This window comes from Emys orbicularis, chromosome 6 (genome assembly GCF_028017835.1).
Source record: "Emys orbicularis isolate rEmyOrb1 chromosome 6, rEmyOrb1.hap1, whole genome shotgun sequence".
Taxonomy (NCBI): Eukaryota; Metazoa; Chordata; order Testudines; family Emydidae; genus Emys; species Emys orbicularis.
This window is the reverse complement of record NC_088688.1, coordinates 13,293,284-13,314,527: the sequence shown is the minus strand read 5'-3', so window position 1 is coordinate 13,314,527 and position 21,244 is coordinate 13,293,284. Positions and strand designations below refer to the sequence as shown.

Below are 21,244 nucleotides of genomic sequence, written 5' to 3'. Positions count from 1 at the left end.
TACTATTCCCCCCAACAGGTGTGTCTGAAACCCCCTCCCCTGACAGGTGTGCCTGCCCCCTCCCTCCTGACAGGTGTGTGTGCACCCCCCCTCTCTCCAACAGGTGTGTCTGCACCCTCTCCCTGCCAAGTCAGGTGTGCCTACTCCCCCCTGACAGGTGTCTGCACGCCCCCTCCTGAGACAGGTGTGTCTACAACCCCTCACTTCTCCCCACCCTGACAGGTGTATGTGCGCACTCCTTCCCCTTCTTGCTGAGACAGCTGTGTGACCCCCCTTCCCTGTAACAGATATTTTTGCCCCCTCCCTCCCCTTCCCAAGACAGGTGAGTCTGCACCCCCTTCCCCCCCACAGGTGTGTCTGCACCCCCTCCTCTCCAGCAGGTGTGTTAGCACCCCTCCTCTCCCCCAGACAACTGTGTCTGCACCCCCTTCTCCTCCTCCCCTTCCCCCCAGAGATGGGTGTGTCTGCACCCCATCCTCCCCTTCCTCTCCCACCCAAGTCAGGTGTGTCTACACCCCCTGTCCCGACAACTGTTTCTGTACCCCCTCCTCCTACCTTCCCCCCCCAAGACAGGTGTGTATGTATCCCCACTCCTCCCCTTCCCTGCCTAAGACAGGTGCTGTCTGCACCCCATCACCATCCCCCTCAAGACAGGTAGGTCCCCCCCAGATAGGTCTATCTGCACTCCTCCTTCTGCGTCCCCAGCAGGTGTGTCTTTACCCCTCTCCCCCACCCCTCCCCATAAAGGTACCAAGTGTGTCTGCATCCCTTCGCCCACCCCAGTAATGGTGCCAGGTTGCATCACCTCCTCCCAGTAATGGTGCCATCTGTGTCTGTAACACCCCACACGGTGTAATGTGTACTTCTGCAACTCCCTGCCTCCAAATAATGGTGCCCGGTTTGGGCAATGCTCCCTTCTGCCATCATGGTGCTAGGTGTGTCTAAACCCTTTCCGCCCAAAATGTGGTGCTAGATGTGTCTGCAACACACACAACACGTGCCCCTGAATGGTGTGGGGTGCATCTACAACTCCTTGCCTTGATGCCTGTATATTGTTTTTCTTTTACAGCGGGAGTGGGCAAACCTTTTGGCCTGAGGGCCACATGGGGGTTCCGAAACTGTATGGAGGGCCAGGTAGGGAAGGCTGTGCCTCCCCAAACAGCCTGGCCCCTGCTCCCTATCCATCCCCTGACTGCCCCCCTCAGAACCACCGACCCATCCAACCCCCCTGCTTCTTGTCCCCTGGCCTCCCCGTCCCGGGACCCCCCACCCCTAACTGCCCCCTGGAACTCCACCCCCTATCCAACCACCCCGCTCCCTGTCCCCTGACTGCCCCGACCCCTATCCACACCCCCGCCCCTGACAGGCCCCCCGGGACTCCCACACCCATCCAACCCCCCTGTTCTCCGCCCCATCCAACCACCCCCTGTCCCCTGAGTGCCCCCTGGGACTCCATGCCCCTTATCCAACTCCCCCGCTCCTCGCCCCCTTACTGCGCCGCCCAGCCGGAGCCAGCCATGCCGCTGTGCTGCCCGGCAGGAGCTTGCAGCCCCGCCACTCAGAGCGCTGAGCTGAGGCTACAGGGGAGGGAGGACAGCAGGGGAGGGGTCGGGGGCTAGCCTTCCCGGCTGGGAGCTCAAGGGCCAGGCAGGAGGGTCCTGTGAGCCAGATGTGGCCCGTGGGCCGCAGTTTGCCCACCTCTGTTTTACAAATACCTTCAAAACAAATATCTTTGTGAATACTTGGTTTGAATGTTGTTCTTGCCATTTCACTAATGCAGGAGAGGTACTGAACCTTCAGGAATTTAATAAGACCCAGCCCCAGTCAAGATTTGTCACCTGTGATCAACTGGACACTGACTGAAAATGCCAACCCAAATGCAGTATTATAACTCCTCTCCTTCAGTGACAGGGATTCTGCATCCCCAGACTGCACAGTGTGCCTTTGAGAACATGAGACCCAGAGACCCCTATCCCAGCCATACTGCACCACGGATACAACCATCCACAGGTAAGGGTGTGTGATGGAATCGATCCGGTAACTGCTACATCCTCTCATTGCATCTCTGGTTTATTCTGTGGCTGGGGAAACACAGTTTGCAACTGGTAAAGTCTTAAAGTTGTGTTCTTCCATCAGTGCACATTTGAAACTTCTGAAGTGTACACATACAACAACAAGAAAAGCAGATCCCTTATATTGTAAGCATCCTTCCGTAATCGAAACATCATAACATGTAGGTTAAAAATAAAGTAGAACTACCGCTAACTCTTTTTAATGGACACTGAGTAGTGCATTCATTTACCACGAATTGTGATTGTGCAGGTGTAGATGACAGTTAGATGCATACATGGCCATTTAAGGATGTAAAAATACTTGATCTATGTATGTAGTCCTGGTGTTTGTGTACAATTGCACACCCCTATGTGCACATTTTGAAAATCAGGCCTTATGTGACTTTCCCAAGGGCACACAATATATTAGTGGCAGAGCTGGAAAGGGTACTCAGGAGCAACGTTCCCTGTAAACTGTCTGTATGTGCGGCCATGCAGCAATCTTGTGTCTACCGCACATGTCAGACCTGAGTAAGGAGCAGAGTGGGGAAGGCAGGGGTTCCTGGTAGGGGTGGGTGTTGGAGATCACAGGGGGAAAGGGAGGTGCTCCTGTGCATTTAATGACCTGGCAAGAAGGGAGGGCTGTGGCCCCAGCTGTGGGGAAAGAGGCCTTGGTCTGTAGAGTAGCTATAGCAGGCACACAGCCTTCGCTACCTGGCTCACCCTTGTTGCTGCTTAAGGGGTTGCGCACCCCCACAACTGCACTGTAGGTCTGTGAACCCCTGTGAGTCTCCCCCACCGAGCCTGGAGACAGACAATTAATAAATAATACAGGGAGGTGTGAGTCTGATCATCACTAGTCCTAGCAATTCTCTCTTATGTCTTGCTGTTTCCTTATTATGAGATTATGCTTTAATTCTTTTGGGAAATTTGCAACTATATAAACCAGTGTTTCTGTTAAGGTCTCATCATGAGATCTGTTTCTCTGCCACTTGCAAGTTTCTATTGAGATGAATGGTCATTTTATTTTGCCTTAATCTTACTGTATCTATAATGCTGTCATATAAATCAGTGGTGTGCCCTTGCTTGGAATACTGTGTTCAGTTCTGGCTCAAAAAAGATATAACCGAAGTAGGAGTTTAGAAATAGGTGATGGAAAATGTCTGGAAGAGTGGAGAGACTTCTGTATGAGGTGACATGAAAAGATTGGATCTGTTTAGTTGAGAGAGGAGAGGAGTTGGAGGAGATATAATAGTGGTATGCAAAATAATGAAGAGTATACATCCATATAGTGGGTGCTCCTATTTATCTTTTTCAATAATACAAGAACAAGAGGACCTTTAAACTAAAAGACGATAAATTAAGAATTTCATTTTAGTTTGGTCATCTTTATAGTTTGTGTGCTGTCGTATAAATACTTTCCTTCTGAGTGCATATATATATAGTTAGATCAGTGTAAGAAGTCTGAAAAAAATAAACCTGTAAGCTTGCCTGAGGACAAAAATGTACCGCCTATTGGAGTTTGTATCCCGCTCACTACAAAGACAATTTAGAGGGAATGTTGCCCAGGAGTCCTGACTCCCATTCCCCTTCCTTGATGCTCAAGCCTTTTTCCTAAAGTAGTCAAGGATGAAAATAACAAGCCTATTTAACAGTAAAAAATTTGCAGTTTGAACTAAGTAGGCACTTATGCTCGCCTGCATTGCTGAGGGTAGGGTCAAGCCCAAAATATAATTAAGTTTACTAGGTTTTTAAAGTTGAAATGTACCACAAGGAAGTAATTGGTGGTGAGCCTGGCTAGGTGCTGTAGTGATACTGGGAGGTCTGTTGTGTTGTCATTATGTGGAGGAAGGGTGATTGTGCTGCAATGAGACTTATTCATGAGGAGTGATAAAAGGTTTAGGAAACCAGACCTATGAGGAAAGGTTAAAAAAAACTGGGCATGTTTAATCTTGAGAAAAGAAGACTGGGGTGGCAGGGGGGGGGATGGACGGACCTGATAACAGACTTCAAATATGTTAAAGGTTGTTATAAAGAGGACAGTCATTAGTTGTTCTCCGTGTCCATGGAAAGTAGGACAAGAAGTAACCAATTTAATCGGCAGCAAGAGAGATTTTTGTTAGATATTAGGAAGCATTTTCTAACTGTAACCCTTCTGCCTGTCAGAGCCAGCAGCAACAAGGGCCGGGTTCAGTATCTAGGGGTTCCTTTTCAACAATACAACACAAAACCAGCTCAAGCCCCCACCCAGTGACCTGGGACAATTATACACCGACCCCTGGGTGCCTCTAAGAGGCAATAATTCCTCTCTTGCAGGCACAGAGTCTGAGTGTGGTAAAAAAACTTTTAATAAAAGGAGGGAAATAATGTGGCATTGATTTGGGGAAACACTGCAAACAGGTTTTATAAACATAAACCCCAAGCAAAAGACCCACCACCAAGTAAGTTGGGCAGTGTCCTTTCCCCCTGAGGTTCTCAAGTCCAGCAACCCAAAAGTTCCTTTAACATGCCCGTCCCTTCTCTGCACTCCACTCACAGTTGCTGTCCTTGGTCAGTGCAGACCCAGAGTTCAGAGGTGCATCTGCAGAGTTCACCTCCCACCTTGGGTGGATGCAGGGGACGGGGTAAGGAGGCATCTTACTCGCTCTGCTGCTCAGGCACTCACTTGCTGCCCCTCTCTGTGGGGCTCTGCTCTGGCACTCTCTACCCACCACCCTGCTGGCCATGCCAAGATGTCTTCAGGGCCCCCCACTTAACACAGCTGTCAGTGATTTCAGTTCTGAGTGATTTCAGCTGTTAGTGGGGGAGCCTCCCTGCTGCTGCACAGTGGGCAGTCTCTTGCATCAGACACACTGTCCCAAAGCAGATCTAAAACTTACACCTAGGTTTCAGAGATTTCAGCTCTGCAGCATGTAACAGGACTCTCAATTGAATCTAAATTAGCTCTTTTATTACACCGTGGAGAGCAGAAGGGTCAAATTGCATCTAGAACTTTAGGCACCGCTCACACCACCAGGTAAAAGTACTTGTCACCACCCTCTCTCAACTCACTGGGCTTTGGAACCCATGTCCCCTGCCTACCGAGTGCCGTTTAGTTGAGGGTGAGTCCCTCAATCGGGAAATGCCAAGCACAGTTCTGCTGCCCTTGATTCACACAACAAGGATAACAACCATTTATTACTCCTGCCCCAATAACAAGGAGACTGGGGATTCCACACCAGCCAAAAGTGATAATTTGGGCAAGCAATCCCATCATGCTGAGCAGCTAGGCAGGGTGGGTGTGCCCATGCAAACAAGATCAGCTCCTGAAGTCCTTTTCCACAGCTCACCACTAGATGTCAGGGGAGAGCTCATTCAGATTCTGCTTACATAACTATAAGGGTAGTTAAGTATATTTCAGAAAGTTTGTACAGATACACCCCAATCTAGTACAAGATAAGATGGTTTGACAGAACAACTAATAGGGATGTTTTGTCGAAGATATCAGGAACAAGGGAGGTAACAAACAGATGTCTTGAAACACGTAAGGTGGTACGTAAATTGTGTATCCCCGTTGTTTGTCTCAGTCTACAAATGTCAGGGTACCTCGCCTCAATCCTTTGTGTAGCCTAGCAGAGACTCCTGCTGCTGACTGAGACACTCCTTGCCACTGGGCACTCGTGTTCATTGTACCTGTAACCACGGAGCCAGGATGCGAGGACTGTGCCTTGAGGGCAATGAACCGGGCCGAGTGCCTTTGTCACTGAACCGTGACTCTGATAGTTCTTTATGAGTAACATCGAGGTCTGCTGAATTAGCATGATCAGCTAGTCCACGGAATAGAAGCACTGAGCAGCCTGACCAGTATTACCGAGGCAGTGACTTTCCAGCCTTCAGCACTTAACAACACCTGGGACCTCTGAATCTAAAAACCTGAGCTTCTACTGCCTGTGCTAAAAGGCCTAGGTCTGTTAGCATAAAGGCTGTCATGCACCGGTCACTACAGGGGAAGAGAGAGCCACACTGCATAAGGCTGGTTACACACGGCCCAATTTGTGTTGGCCAAGATTGCAGCTAGTATATCAGGGACTGAACTGGGGAACCCTCGGAGCTGAACATGCGAGTCTTGACAGCTTTAGCTGAAGAGCTGGGACCTGTAGCTGGGGGGCTCTGTCAGACTCACATCTGATGTGGATTGGGCACAGAGGGGGACATGTAACCCACACTGACGTGTGCGTTACATACACAATACCCTCCAGTCCTAGCTCATCAAGGCATACCCTCTCTACATACACGTCTCGCTGACAGACTCACCTCTTTCACAAAGCCCACAATGTTTTTTCGATTATAAACTCTTTGTCATCTGTCACTTTTAGAAGTTGTGACATAACATTACTAGTGATTATTTGATTCTGATTAGGATTCCAGTTCCGAGATGTTTCACCTCTGCGGGACAAACCTATTTGGAATGACCCACGCAACAAATCAGATGCTTGGACTAAGTCTCTCCGGAGATATAGGGTAACCTTGAATCACAGGCCTGTTGAATCTGTGCTGAGCAGAAAAGCACCTTTTGCAGGTAAGTAAATATTTCTGTTTCAGTTGACACAGTAAGAACATGTAATGATCTGGTGATTCCCTGGCTGGGATAATTTGAATGAGGTGTTAAGAATTAAATCTACTGAAAATCTTTGTAAAAGGAGCAGATTTTGACTGTGGGTTTCAATGTGCCTGTTATTAAATATAATAAATCTCGCTGACATCACTGTCTGTGACATGTACCTGACTAAGAGAAATGTGTACAGAAGGATTTCAGAAGATTTTGTACTAAATGGCCACCTTTCTGAAGCAGTACAGTAGGTCATGGGTTCTCAGACGTTTTAATACTATGCACACTTTCAGTCAGTTGCAATTGCTTTGCCTTCAGTGTGCCCCAGAATCCTGTGTGTCATATTTTCATGGCATTTTTGTGGAGTTACTATGGAAAATGGTGCAATGATAATGGAGCAAGTCCTTAGAAGACTAGAGACTTCCAACAGGAGGTGGTTCATGAGCTGCACTTACTTTATTCTACCCAGGTTTTTGTACTGTGCCTATCACTTTAATACCATAGAAGCCTTATGCAAATGATTGTGGTCCACTGTGAGTAGCGGTAGGAAGGTGGATCCCTGCCTATAAGCTGAGAACTTCTGAAGTAGATCAAAAACTACTATTCACTCCAGACTGTAAAGCCAGTTTACCAGTTAATCCTTTTGCATTATTTAGAAATTCCTTTAGCAATGAATTCTCAAACATGTTGTTAGCTAGTTCTGAGCTGTTGTTGCAAAAAGCAGGCTGACTGAGACATGTACATATATACTCCCCTGACTTTGCTATTACTTTTGATTTCTATGATTTTTGCTTTTTAAAACATTTATCAAACATCTTTAAAGTCTTTATCATGTATATGGTTAGGGTTCAGTCTTGAGAAGTGCTAAATACATTCAGTTCCCATTGGGGAACCAGGCCCTTTGCAGTTCGTATATATTTCATCATGTGTGATTTATGCTATTTTGATCATGGGTAGTGCACATTTTCATTGAGATTGCTATTGAGCTTTGGCATCCAAAATTAATTAGTTCTATGAATAGGAAGCTTCATCTTTATCATGAGAAGAAGAATTAATTTCTGAGGAAAAGTGAACATATTCATTCTCACGTTAAATGTCTGGAAGAATTTTTGTACGCAGTGTTGTTGTAGCCATGTCAGTACCAAGATACCGGAGAGACAAGGCAGGTGAGGTAATATCTTTTATTGGACAAACTTCTGTTGGTAAGAGAGAGACAAACTTTCGAGCCACATGGAGTTCTTCAGCTGAGGAAGAGCTGTGTGTGGCTGGAAATCTTGTCTCACCAACAGAAGTTGGTCTAGTAAAAGCTATTACTTCAACCACATTGTCTCTGGAAGACTTTTTTACCTTTTTAGACCTTTTAAACTTGTTTCTATTGTCATCAAATGCTGTACCTACAGAATCCAATTTCTTCTACAAGAAAGAGGATATTATAGCTAGAAAGACAAAATACGGTGTGATAATTCCTGATCACTACAATTACTCTTCAATATTTCTTAATTTCCATTACCTAGCCATTTTCTAGATGCAGTAATAATACCAATAATTGAAAAAAATAGTAGAAGAGAGATTAAGGAAGCTCTGTGGGATTTGTTCTCTGTAATCCTTTAAAAAAATCCCATATACTATCATTATGTAATCCAGATACAAAAATGTCATCAAATGTAAAGATGCTGCTATATTATCCTAAACTTGTAACCTATATAATAACATGAAGACATGGTCTTATATACTTGCTATAAAATGCCTTTTATTTATTCTGTTTTTGTAGCTCGAACCTTAAGTGCTGGCTTGAGTGGTCATAGGTATAGAAATGGTTGTGTTGATGTGTTGCCACAGTATAGTTCAATGAATGATCCCCACTTGTTTGACTACTATGCCAGGAAGTTTGGACTGCGGGGGACTACCAGGTGTCTTCCAGTTGTACGTACTGTTTTATTTCAGTTTATTTGTCTATTGCACATTAGAAGGAATAATATTATGTATTTATCTAACCCTTCATCCTGAAGAATTCCAAAGCTCTTAACAGCCATGTGTGTATATAATATATACAAATGTAACATTCACTTCATGCCTTGCTGAAATGCAGCCACTTCTGGGGTGAAATGTTTAATGCAGGCAATAACATTGCACAACTCTGGAAGATACATAGTAAAATAATGCAGTGTCCAAGCTTTAGGAGGACTTTAAGCAAACTGGAATTTGATCAAGACACAGAATAACACGCTGTTGCAAAAATGTGCTGTGAAATCTTTAATAGTCACAAGTAGTCAGTATGTCATACATCCCATTTCGACTTCAGTACCATTCTCTCTCAGCTGGTTTTGTAAAATAAATAATAATAGGGCTATATCATCCTATTTAACATTAGAATTTGTACTTTCAAAGTAGTGTATCACATTATTTATTAGACAATTTAGAGAGAGTAGGAATTATATTTATGCCAAGGATTCTAAATGTTTGAAAAAACAGCGCAAACCCCACTTGCTTTACTTCTATACACTAAACAAATTCCCCTTTCCCCAACAACCAAAAACAACAACAACAAAACAAAAAACAAAACTCTATACAAAAAAAACCCTATAAGGTTTCTCAGCAATAATTTTTCTTCTCTGTTTTTAAACTTCTTAAGTCTGATCACGTGAAGGGATGTCACCAAAGTGCACCCCAATACAGGTACAAGAGTGCTGGTACCAGATCCAGTTCTGCAATGCACAGCAAAGTGTTATACAAAGTCACTGTGAAGACTGGAGATAAGAGAGGTTCGGGAACTGATGCTAGGGTAAGAACATTTTAAATGTCAAAGCCTCCAAAACGGATAGGATCTTTTCTCTTTATATTTAGCAATACTGGAAAAATAATCCTCAAACATAAATTTGATTTACATCTGCTATAAAACTTCAGCCATTTAAAAATCAATTACTGGTGGGTTTCAAAATACAAATTGTCATTTTCTGTACGTGCTATTTAATACTAATGTGGTAGTAAGTCATACGTGTTTCTAAAGTGGGTCTTTCAGAAGCCATTAAAACAAGGGTTTCTGATACCCACTAATCTGAACCAATATTAGTTCTACAAAAATAACAGGAGTACTTGTGGCACCTTAGAGACTAACAAATTTATTAGAGCATAAGCTTTCGTGGGCTACAACCCACTTCTTCGGATGCATATAGAGTGAACCATATATTGAGGAGATATATATACACTACTCTGAAACCTGTCAATATTAGTTCTGTCACTCTGGCTGGGGGACCCATTAATCAGTGTTTATCATTTTCAACTGTATGATTTCTTAAATAACCATAATCACAGTGTAAAGGCAAGAGGATTACAGGTTCTGTTTGCTGTGAAGGAGACCAGATATTTGATGAAAGGATCCCAGTTATCCATCTGTAACTTATATAAAATAAGCCTGAGTCAGTTTTCAGAGTAGCAGCCGTGTTAGTCTGTATCCTCAAAAATAACAGGAGTACTTGTGGCACCTTAGAGACTAACAAATTTATTAGAGCATAAGCTTTCGTGGGCTACAACCCACTTCTTCGGATATGCATCCGAAGAAGTGGGTTGTAGCCCACGAAAGCTTATGCTCTAATAAATTTGTTAGTCTCTAAGGTGCCACAAGTACTCCTGTTATTCCTGAGTCAGTTGGGTTCCTAAAGATTCCTTATTACCGCTTTTTAAGCCCAGTATAACAGACATAAACTCTGCATAAGAAGACTGGACAAGATTCCCCTCAGAACTTATCAGCTCATTAGCTTTGAGCAACTAACGAGCTCTCTGCTAATTGACAGATGGATTTCCTTCATGCTGAGCTTAATGGCTTGCTCATTGGCAGTGCAGAGAGCTACCACAACCTAAATGAGCCCCGTTAATTGAGTAGTCTAGCACTTCTATGTTGCCTTTCTGTTCAGTGATCTCAAACAGCTTTACAACATTCATGAACTTAGCCTTACAACACACCTGTGAGGTAGTTATTGATAAGGCTACAATTTAGTCACAAAGGTCACAGAATCTGTGACATCCGGTGACCTCCATGACTTCAGCCGCAGCTCCCAGCTGTGGGCGGTGGGGGACCCTGGAACTCTGACACCCAACCTACAGTGGGGGCCCCCGGAGCTCCTAGCCACGGTGAAGCTGCCCCACTGCAGGTGGTGTGGGGACCTGCAGATCCCCATTTTGTCACAGATATTTTTAGTAAAAGTCACAGACAGGTCACAGCTTCCATGAATTTTTCTTTAAGTAATTAATCTTAGCCTTAGTTATTAATATATCCAGTTTATACTTTTTTGGGGGGGGAGAAGGGATGGCTGGGGGCAGAGAGAGGTTTAAGGGCTTGATTTTTTCCCCCCAGAGGCACTGAGCACCCACAAATCCACTAAAGATCAATGGGAGTTGATCGGTCCCTATCCCTTATGAAAATCAGGCCACTTATTTAGGTGTCTAAATATTGATTTGGGAGCCTAACTTTTAGACCAAGATTTTTAAAAATTAGTGCTTAGAGACTTCCCTGGGGTCACACAGGAAGACTAGATGTTGGGCCTGTGTCTTAAAGAGAAAACTGCCTCTCCTCTCCTACAACAGTAATTTTAAGAGTGGGATTTATTAGGCTATGTTTTGTTTACTGTGGAAAATTACATCGAATTTAAAATCCTTTAACGGGATGAGAGTAAAAGAGTGTCTTGTGTTCACTCTCTGGATCACACAGGCATGAGTTGAGTTCATACCAGCATTCCTTGGCTAAAAGAATGTGTCTGCTTCTCACTGACCCCACCTGAGAACCCTGCTATAGTCTTAAAAGATTAAAAATTAAATCAAGGGTCTAATTTTGAAAAGTACACGAGCATATTACTTGTATATTGAACATGAAAAAATGTATATGGAAGCATGTGTAAGTTGCACATGCGTTTTTGCACTTACAATATCAAATTGGATCTCAGTGACTGTTTGGGTGCACTAAAGGTAAAATTTGCCAAAGTGCCCAAATCTGACTTGCAAAAGAAACTTGGGTACTTAGGCTTGGTCTACACTAGAAATTTAGGTCAGTATAGCTACATCACTCGAGGGTGTGAAAAATCCATACTCCTGGGCCATGTATTTAAGTCAACTTAAGTCCCTGTGTAAACAGTGCTAAGTCAATGGAAGCGTAGACCTCTTTCATCAACCTAGCTACTGCCTCTCAGGGAGGAGTTCTTCTGTCAGCTTAGGTCAGCATAACCCTGCTAGTTGATTTGCATGCATGGTGGTAGTAATTACATCTTCAAATTAAGCACACATTTTTAACGTGTGATTGTGTGTGCACATTTTGAAATCCAGGTCTTTAATCTGTTGCACATTTATCACTGCTCATAATATGTTTTTACTAATAAAGTGTATATTTAACTCTTAATAACTCCTTTAATCTTAATGAACGTGTCATAGAGATCTTTAACATTTTTCTCACTACTATCTTTCCTGTTATTTTTCCTCTCTCCCTGCCTCAGAATGATATTTTTAGACTTCAGAATAGAAGTCTTTGATATTCTTGGCACTCTTATGCATTTAAATTATATAATTGACTGGATGATTGTGATTACACCAGGGTAACATAGTCAATACAGTTTCTGAAATATTTTTTCCTGAAGCAGAAAAAGACACGTGTGTGAGGACTGAAAGCAGAAATTAGTTTAATCTTAGGCTATAATCCTGCAAACACTTAACCACTGGTTTAACTCTGGTCATGTGAGGATTCGCATTGGCTATAGTGGCACTACTTCCGTTACCAGAGTTAAGTGGATACACTGCTACTGCTGTTTACATGATCAGACCCTTAGTAGAATGTCTCTTGTTTTCTAGCTGAATAACTGTTGATTTGGAGACTAAGAGGCAATGGCTGATTTTAACAGTTTTTTAAAAAGATATAAAAAATTCCTAGTGCTTTGCAGTTACATAACACCTTCCACTTGAGCCTTTCAAAGAGCTTTACAGACCTAAACTAGTGAAGCCACAACACCCTGTGAGCGAGGGATGTATTATTATCTCAATTTTACAAATGGGTAAACCGAGACATAGATGTGCAGGGACTTGCCCAAGGTCAGTCGATGAGTCAGTGGCAGACTGGGAAGTAGCGATGAGTTGTGACTTAGGCCAGGTCTACACTAGAAAATTAGGTTGGTGTGACTACGTTGCTCAGTGATGTGAAAAATCACCACCCTTGATCGACGTCGTTAAACTGACCTAACCCCTGGTGTAGACTACGCTAGGTTGACAGGAGAATTTTCCTGTCAACATAGCTACTGTCTCTCAGGAAGATGGAGTATCTACGCTGATAGGAGAAGCCTTCCTGTTGGTGTAGGTAGTGTCTTCACTGAAGTGGTATATTGGCATAGCTGCATGCTGCTGCAGAGTCTTAAGTGTAGACCTGCCCTAAGTTTCCTGCTTTAAATTGTACTATTATTATTATTTATTAAAAAGGTACCTTTATAATTAGATTTAATAGCAACATTTTAACCACATTTTTAGCTTTCAGTTAATTAGAATGTAGGAGACAATTTTAAACAAACAGTTGACTTGACAATATTTAACATACTGGAACGAAGTTTATAACAGCAATGTTCTTGCTAGGATATGGGTACCAGTCCCTTTTGATGGTTTTATAGTAGGAGCAGCTGTGACTATTTATAGTCTGAAGCTTCCATTCTTCCCCTTCCCTTTCATCTGCTTTTCAGTTATTCATAACTTTCTCAAACAAATTCATTCTAGGCTGGAATTTTCCATGGTTGGCCTTGGGTCAAATACAGGTTTTTTTTCTTGTTTCTTTTGAAAGTTCAGCAACATGTTCTTAAATGAATCAATTAAAAATATATATTCTGATGTGCCCAGAAGCCTGGACAATGGTTGCCTATTTTCATAGCTACAGAAATAAGATCTAGTTGACATGTAATGTAAGAGTAAAAGTAAACACAAAGGGACTGACTGATCCAAATAGGCCAGACTTGTGTTGCGGGGAAGTGGGTGATTTCATGATACAAGTTGAAATGTTGTGACTTAATTCCCTTTATAATATGTGCAAACTGTTTATATTCTGCTCCATTTGAAGTCAGTGGCTAAACTACTATTGACTCCAGACCTGGTGTTAGAATGCATTTATTTGAGAGATTTAGGGCCAGATTCTAATCTCACATACACTAATGTAAATCCATAACAACCCCAATCAAATCTACAGTTACACTGCTGTGAAACCAGTATAAGTGAGATCCAAATCAGGGTCTTACAAAAGTGAATCATTTACCTGCTTACCATATCTTCCTAGACAATGAAATCTTAAATGTTTTTAAGGTAGCTGAGTTATTAATACAGGGATATTTATTATATATTTCTTAGGTATTTCTTAAGATGAAGGGCTCTAAAGGAAAACTCAGCAAGACACGTTTATATAAGAAAACTGGATCTAATGTATCTCAACAAACAGCTGTGTTTAAAGTCTCCAAAGGGTCAATTAATACCTTTAAAATTCATGGTCCAGAAATTGGAGAAATCCAAAACATCACCCTGGAGGTAAACATTTTTTGTGACTTGAAATTAGTATAATTTGCTTAGAGGGGGAAATATATATAATTTTATAGATCTGAATGGGTCACTTGTTTACAATATTTTAAATTGAGGCTCACATAATTAACTAAAAAGGGAAATGCAATCACAGCTCGATAGACCAGAGGTGAGTTGAAGGAAAAATAAGGTGTGACTCCCAGCTTCTACCCATGCTATGCAAAAGCATGATAAAGATAATAAAAGCTGTCTGAGTGTGCGATAATATTAACTTTTGAGGCTATAGATTTAAGAAGAAGTCCATGCATGGGAACAGCAAATCAATCTTCCCAATTAGGAGACAAGGTATAGCAGTGAGAAAAACCTTGTGATAGAGACAAGTTGCGAAATTCTGACCCAATTTTTAAGAAGTTCTTCCCCTCCAGCAAGAGAAGGAAAACAAAACGAAAAAATCTCCCAGGGGTTTTTTGGGTCAACCAATAGGAGCTAGTTAGGACATTGAGAATTGAATTCAGATCTACACCCCTCCCCCCCACCAACATTTTGAGGTGTTCAGATCTAGTTTTGTGTTTTGGATTAAGGCCTAGAAATAATTCAACAATTATTATTTTTTTCTTTGACAGCTTGAATTGACGACATGGGGTTGAGTCTGGAGAAGGGTTTGAGAGGGAGAATACTAAAAAAGGAAAAGAAAGGAACATAAAAATTCTCATCACAGAGTAGCTCCAATGTCCCAGAGTCCTGAATCCTATCTCTGATAAATACCAGTAAATACCCCCTCAAATCTCTTGGAGCTAATATCATGAGGGAGGGAAGCTTTCTTCCTGATACATGAAGATTGCTGACCATTGACTTTTTGTGTAGCTAGTGTTTCTGTAGAGTCTTACTCCTACAAATGACCAGTCCCATTTTTTCTTTTTAAAATTTAAGAAGTTGATTTTGTTGCTCTTTGTTATACAGCTTTCTTTCTGTTGGAACCACAGTGAAACTGGGTAATACATATAGAAATAAGAGCTCTATGAGGTGTTGGTTTTATTACATAAAACATTCTTTAAAGAATGTTATGGTCTGTCTACTGGCTTCTCTGCCTTTCACTCACACAGACTCACTCAAAGCTGCACCAGTCAAACCTCTTGCTCCAGCATTTTCAACCATCTCAGGGAAACCCCTCAGATCACATGGCTTCACTCTGCTCAGTCTTTACCATGTGGCCGATTGCTTTGCCTAGTTGTTTCTGTTGTCTCAGGCTATCTCATTTCTTCCATTTAGTCTAAAAGAATGGTAGGTAGCACACCCATCAGCTTTAGTAAGGTCTTTGATAGTCTGTAGATCCAAGTTCTGCTTGATGGCAGCCATTAACAACATCCAGTGTAACTAATTTAAAAAAAAAATGCCTCAGCCTTTAAAGAAAGTAAACAGCAAAACAGACATTTCATCATGTGAAATCATATTGACATCCACGCGGGTCCTTAATAGGGTTTGGATCTTTTAGATCCATAGCACAAACCACTGTCACTTGAGCTAATGGAGTTACTAGTAGCAGTAGAACAGGGATCGGCAACCTTTGGCCCGCAGCTCGCCAGGGTAAGCACCCTGGTGGACCGGGCCAGTTTGTTTACCTGCTGCGTCCGCAGGTTCGGCCGATTGCAGCTCCCACTGGCCGCGGTTCGCTTCCTGCAGCCCCCATTGGCCTGGAGTGGCGAACTGCGGCCAGTGGGAGCTGTGGCCAGTGGGAGCCACGATCAGCCAAACCTGCGGACGCGGCAGGTAAACAAACTGGCCCGGCCCACCAGGGTGCTTGCTTTGGCGGGCTGCGTGCAAAGATCCCTGCAGTAGAAGGTTGTTATATTCTGTGTGGACCAGCAACTAGAGGGGGAAGAAACACACATTTTGTAAGTGTTTTTTCACAAGTATTTGCTAGACAAGGAAGGAATGTAGAGAATCAAGAATCCTGGATTTAATTCCAGGTGAGTTTTAGTGGCTATAGACCCTTCTGCACCTGTCCTCCTAGCTGTCCTTGCCCTCCTTCTGCTCCTCCCTCAACTCCTCCCTTGTACTTGACCCCACCTCTGCTCCTGTCCACCATCATGTCTGCCTCTGTTCTTGTCTGTCCCTGTCCTCCTTTCTTCTCTTCTCACTACTCTGCTTTTGAGCAAGTCACTCAACTTCCTCCTTGTCTTCCATGGTAAGGAGACATCAGCATGCAGAGGAGGAGGGTCATTGAGAGCACAGGAAAGACCAGACTTGAGAGCAAAGAGAATGTGCCACAGCTGCCTTTAGCTGCTGGGAGGAGCATGATATTTGTTTGAAGTTGTTAGTGACAAGGCGTGCAGCAGAATTTGCAGATTCATAAGAATCTGACAGGGGCTGCAATGTAAACGCTTTTGCTATGGCCCCCAGGCAAGGTATGACTGAGGTTACGGAATGAAAGACTACATGCCGTCAGATGCACTGAACTAGATCTGAAACCCCAGAGAGGCCGACACAGACTGGTCAAAGTGGCAATGCTTGAACCGCCTGCACAGGCAAACTGGCAGATCAAAAACGAACATGATCAAATGGGGCTATTCTAATGACACAAATATATGCGAGTGTGCTGAGGTGCTGACCATGGAGCATCTGCTCGTTTCCCGACTCTTTGAGGAAACCTGTACAAAGGAGGATCCCGCTGCAGCAATGGAAAGAGCCTTCACTTGTGCACAGTTCTGGAAAAACATCTAGTTTGTGACAAGGACATGAGGAGAAGAAGAAGAAGAAGAAGCTGGGAGGAGCAATTTCAGGAAAAGTCTTGCTCCGCTCCTGTAGCTCTGAGTGGAGCATGGTCATTCGCTGTGTGGAGATGGTGCATATGAAGTCTGAACAACCCATAGGAGCTCTTTGAGGATGGAGGATAGCCTGTGCTGCCAGCCTTTAACAAAATTCATATGTGAATTGCGACTTTCAGGGGCTTACGACTTGGACAAATTTGGATGTTTTTCACAACAATGGCAAAAGACACATTCCTGACTCTAGGCCGACCTTGTGCCAAATTTCAAGCCTTTACAGGTCACCACCAGTCTGTTAGGACAATATCTAAATGAAAATGTGGCATGTCCCATAGGTGTTAAGATTTGTGTGTGTCTGTGTATGCATGGGTAGTATATGGACATTCTGGCATGTAGATGTATGCATACATGTAACACATGCAGTGTGTGTGTATTGAAGTTTCACTAGACCTCCCATCCCTGTAATCTCACTTTTTAAGGCTTTGCATGTTTCTGTTTAAGCATGATGGTCTAGAGAAGCAGCAAGCCTGGTATGTGGAGGAGATAACTGTGACCAATACAAGCCGTGAGAAGACTTGGCACTTCCTATGTCGACAGTGGCTATCATTGTATCACACTGACTGCCAGCTCAGCCGCACCTTTATGCCCACTGGCAAAGGCAGACTGGCTGTTGTGGATGGAAAACCTGACCACACAGGTAAGCACAGTGCCGCACTTTCTGCAAGCTGCAAGGAGGATTTCTTTCATGGTAAATGCCCGCCCGCCCCGTGTACACCCCAATGTGCAATGTTCAGTTTCTTGGTGGTAATGTTTCATGCAAGCATGTAGCAGGTGGGGATACATTCCTCTTATTAACATACTACCGGTTATCTGTATCTAATGGTACATGTTGTAATGTGAAATGTAAAGACAGATAATGCAGTTCCCTTTCACGTTAGACTGAAATTTGTTGCTCTGTGCAGCAGCTGTCAGCTTATATATAGGAAATGTATACTCATCATGAATTTTTATTGCCTGCTTTAGTGTCATGCTTGTATCTGGGAATCTAAGCATAGGTCACTACACTATTATTTAATTCCAGACTGTGAATGAGAGGCAGGAAAGCCGCCCAGTTCATGCACGTTTTTCTTGTGAACTGACACAGTGATATTCCTGGGCTGTGCGTATCCATCTGGGTTGCTGTAGAATCTGTGTGCCAAAACAAAGGGACGCGGAGCTAACCAGACTTAAATAGTATAAATGTAGTTCCCGACTGAAAATATTGGCTTCACGATCCCATTAGAGTGTTTCTTCTTAAAAACACATAACAGCAGTAGGAGATTTACTAACTGAAAAATAATAATTTTGTGACACTTGCCTAGTTTTGTGGTAAAATAAATTCATGATCTGCAGACAACAGGAACAACTACACCTCTACCCCGATATAACGCGGTCTTCGGGAGCCAAAAAATCTCACCGCCTTATAGGTGAGACCGCGTTATATTGGGTCTCCAGCTGCTGTGGGGAGCCCCGGGCCCTTTAAATCACTGCCGGAGCTCTGGCAGCCGGCTCGGACAGTGATTTAAAGGGCCTGGGGCTCCACACGAATTCGGATATAACGCGGTAAAGCAGCAGGGCTCAGGTGGTGCTTTAAAGGGCCCGGGGCTCCCCGCTGCTTTACCGCGTTATATCCGAATTCGTGTTCTATCAGGTCACGTTCTATCGGGGTAGAGGTGTACTGCATATAAATGAACACATGAACAAATTGGCAGCTGGGACTAGAAACCTGGTCTGTCAGCTCAGAAGTCAAGCAGTGATACCCTGTAGTTTAAGAGCGAACTCATGAGCTTCCAAGAGAAGCAGCTCCCTTTATCCTTTTTGTAGGTCAGCCACTAGAGAACAATCTCAATCTCTCTCTCACACACACACACACACACACACACACACACACACACACACACACACACACACACACACACACACACACACACACACACACACACAGCCAGTGCATCACAGTGGGACAATTTAATGAGACCACATGTGTAGAGAGTGGCCCACCTTCACAACTGGGTGACAGAATTAAGGCATAAATTCAGTATTCTCTTCCCTAATGTGGTTTTGTTTGTTAAAACTGCGATATAAACTTCATAGGGTTTTGTTCTGTTTGATTTGCACACACACTCCCAATGCCCACACATAGTAACCATAACAATCTCCAGGGTGATCTGTACAAACTCATATCCACCACTGGCAGCAAGTGAAACAATTGTTAAGAAAATGAATATATGCAATGGAGTTGTAGCCGTGTTGCTCACAGGATATTAGAGAGACAAGGTAGGTGAGGTAATATCTTTTATTCGACCAACTTTTGTTGGTGAGGGAGACAAGCTTTCGAACTTTTCGAAAGCTTGAGCTCTTTTTTCCGGTCTTGAGAGCTCCATGTAAGCTCGAAAGCTTATCTCTCTCACCAAAAGAAGTTGGTCCAATACAAGGTATTACCTCACCCACCAGGTCTCAAGAAAATGAATGGGCATTCTATTATAGGCTCTGCCACAGATTCTTGTATAATCTTGGGCAAGTCACTTAGGCCGAAGTCATGAAACTTGAGTGCCTACGGTTAGGCACTTAAATAAGTGCCAGCCTTTCAGAGGTGTTGAGCCCTGCATTTTCTTTTTATCCTGGGACTCCGGTAAATCAAGGGGGGTTGTATAGACATAGCACCTCTGATAATCAACCCACTTATTTAGTGCCACCTATTGAATCACTAACCCCACTTTCTGCAGTGCCTCGCTGTTCCTTGGAGGTCTCTCATGTTTATATACTGAGTCAGATGTTCCCACATATGCACCCAACCTAGCCCTGCTTAGCTTGGGAAATCTGATGAGAGTGCTATTGAAGGTGGCACAATTGCAATTTATTTTGATGCTGCTGTTAGTGCTTGAATAACGTCTTTGTTAAAGGTCAGACGCCAGCTGTGACTCACAGCATTTTGCCTTGTTTTTTATTCACAGGGAAGAGAGTAAAGAGAAAAAAGTCAGTTTAACTTTACCTTTCCTGGGTTTGTCACATCTTATTTTTCCTGCAGTATTAACATTGACATGTGGTGAGGCAGATTCACGCTAGGTCTGTCTGTAATGGAAAGGCTGCCAGGACGGGTATTGAGGCAGCCTGTGGAGGTGAAAACATTGGGAAAATGCATAATAAAGATGTTCAGGTGTCGGGAATTAGGACCTGCAGCAGAGCCAGTCTCCGGGCTACCTAATGCACCCAGCTGGCCTGTAGTGGGCTGCCTAATTGGCTATGCCACCTGAGTGGATGGGTCAGCAGATTGACTCTTAAGCCCAGCAACAGTTGCAGTTTAGCAGCTGCTCAAAGCATTTTCCCATGGCTGTGACAGTGCTTGTGCCTGTTTCTTCCCAGCCTTGGCCCCCGCCTTGCCTTGCTCCAGGTAACCGGGTTCTGACCCTCGGTGCTGATTCCTGACCTCTGTGGCATCTGACTGCTGACTCTGACCCTGGGCGCTGATTCCTGGCTACCAATGCCTGCTCTAACCACTAGGCATGCTCCAGCCACTAGCTATGACCACCCACATCCCAGTCGCTGAGAGCAGAAGCGCTGTCCATACCCCCTGGCTTGAAGTAGTAATAGCAACTGAATGCCTGGCTTAATCATATACAGGGTTTACAGTTTTGTGCGATGGCTTTCAGCACCCGCACTGTAAACATTGTTCCAGCGCCCTTGAAGATGTCCAGGGCATGTCCTGATTTGACACATGAACTCAGTAGTCTCTGGTGGCAGGAGACTATGAAGACCTCTGCAGAACCCCAAGCTGCCCAGCATGGTTGAACTTCTAGGGGAGAGTAGTGTTAAAAATGTTGCCTGTGTTCCCCAGGGGTGAATTCCCCTGCAGATGCATGGACCAGGCTGGCATGGGAAGGTGTAATTTGCACCTCCTTCTGCCAGCACAGGTGAATCCTGACTAGTTTCTTTTTACATTTTAATAAAGAAAAATCAGAAAGGTTCAGGGTCAGGTTTCCCTTTGTGAACAAGTCTTGTTATTGTGAACCTTAATTGGCTGTCAGGTCACCGCCAGTGCACTGCCTAAAAATAGGCATCTCCTTGCTTTATTTATTTATTAGGGTAAGTATTTAAAGGTTAATGTCCAGGGCTGCAAGCACTGTTATACCAGACGTTGGCTGTGCTATAGAAATGTGCAGCTTCTGTTGTACTATAAGGGCAGAGGTCCACATTTTCCAAAGTGGCCTTTAATTTTGGGAAGCTGCAGAGTGCTCAGCCCTTTTGAAACTTGGGGGAATAGTCTGTTGCCAGTTAAG

The 21,244-nt window shown here is 43.8% G+C and overlaps 1 protein-coding gene across 1 annotated transcript in view; it reads left to right on the top strand.

The window, feature by feature from the left end:
- Positions 1 to 1,865: 1,865 nt before the first annotated feature.
- LOXHD1 (lipoxygenase homology PLAT domains 1) overlaps positions 1,866 to 21,244 on the top strand; it is a 315,455-nt gene continuing 296,076 nt past the window's right edge. The window contains exons 1-6 of the mRNA XM_065406719.1: positions 1,866 to 2,010; positions 6,451 to 6,609; positions 8,411 to 8,562; positions 9,272 to 9,421; positions 13,999 to 14,172; positions 17,430 to 17,625. Coding sequence (XP_065262791.1) covers positions 1,866 to 2,010; positions 6,451 to 6,609; positions 8,411 to 8,562; positions 9,272 to 9,421; positions 13,999 to 14,172; positions 17,430 to 17,625 — 976 coding nt within the window. The remainder of the gene's footprint in view (positions 2,011 to 6,450; positions 6,610 to 8,410; positions 8,563 to 9,271; positions 9,422 to 13,998; positions 14,173 to 17,429; positions 17,626 to 21,244) is intronic.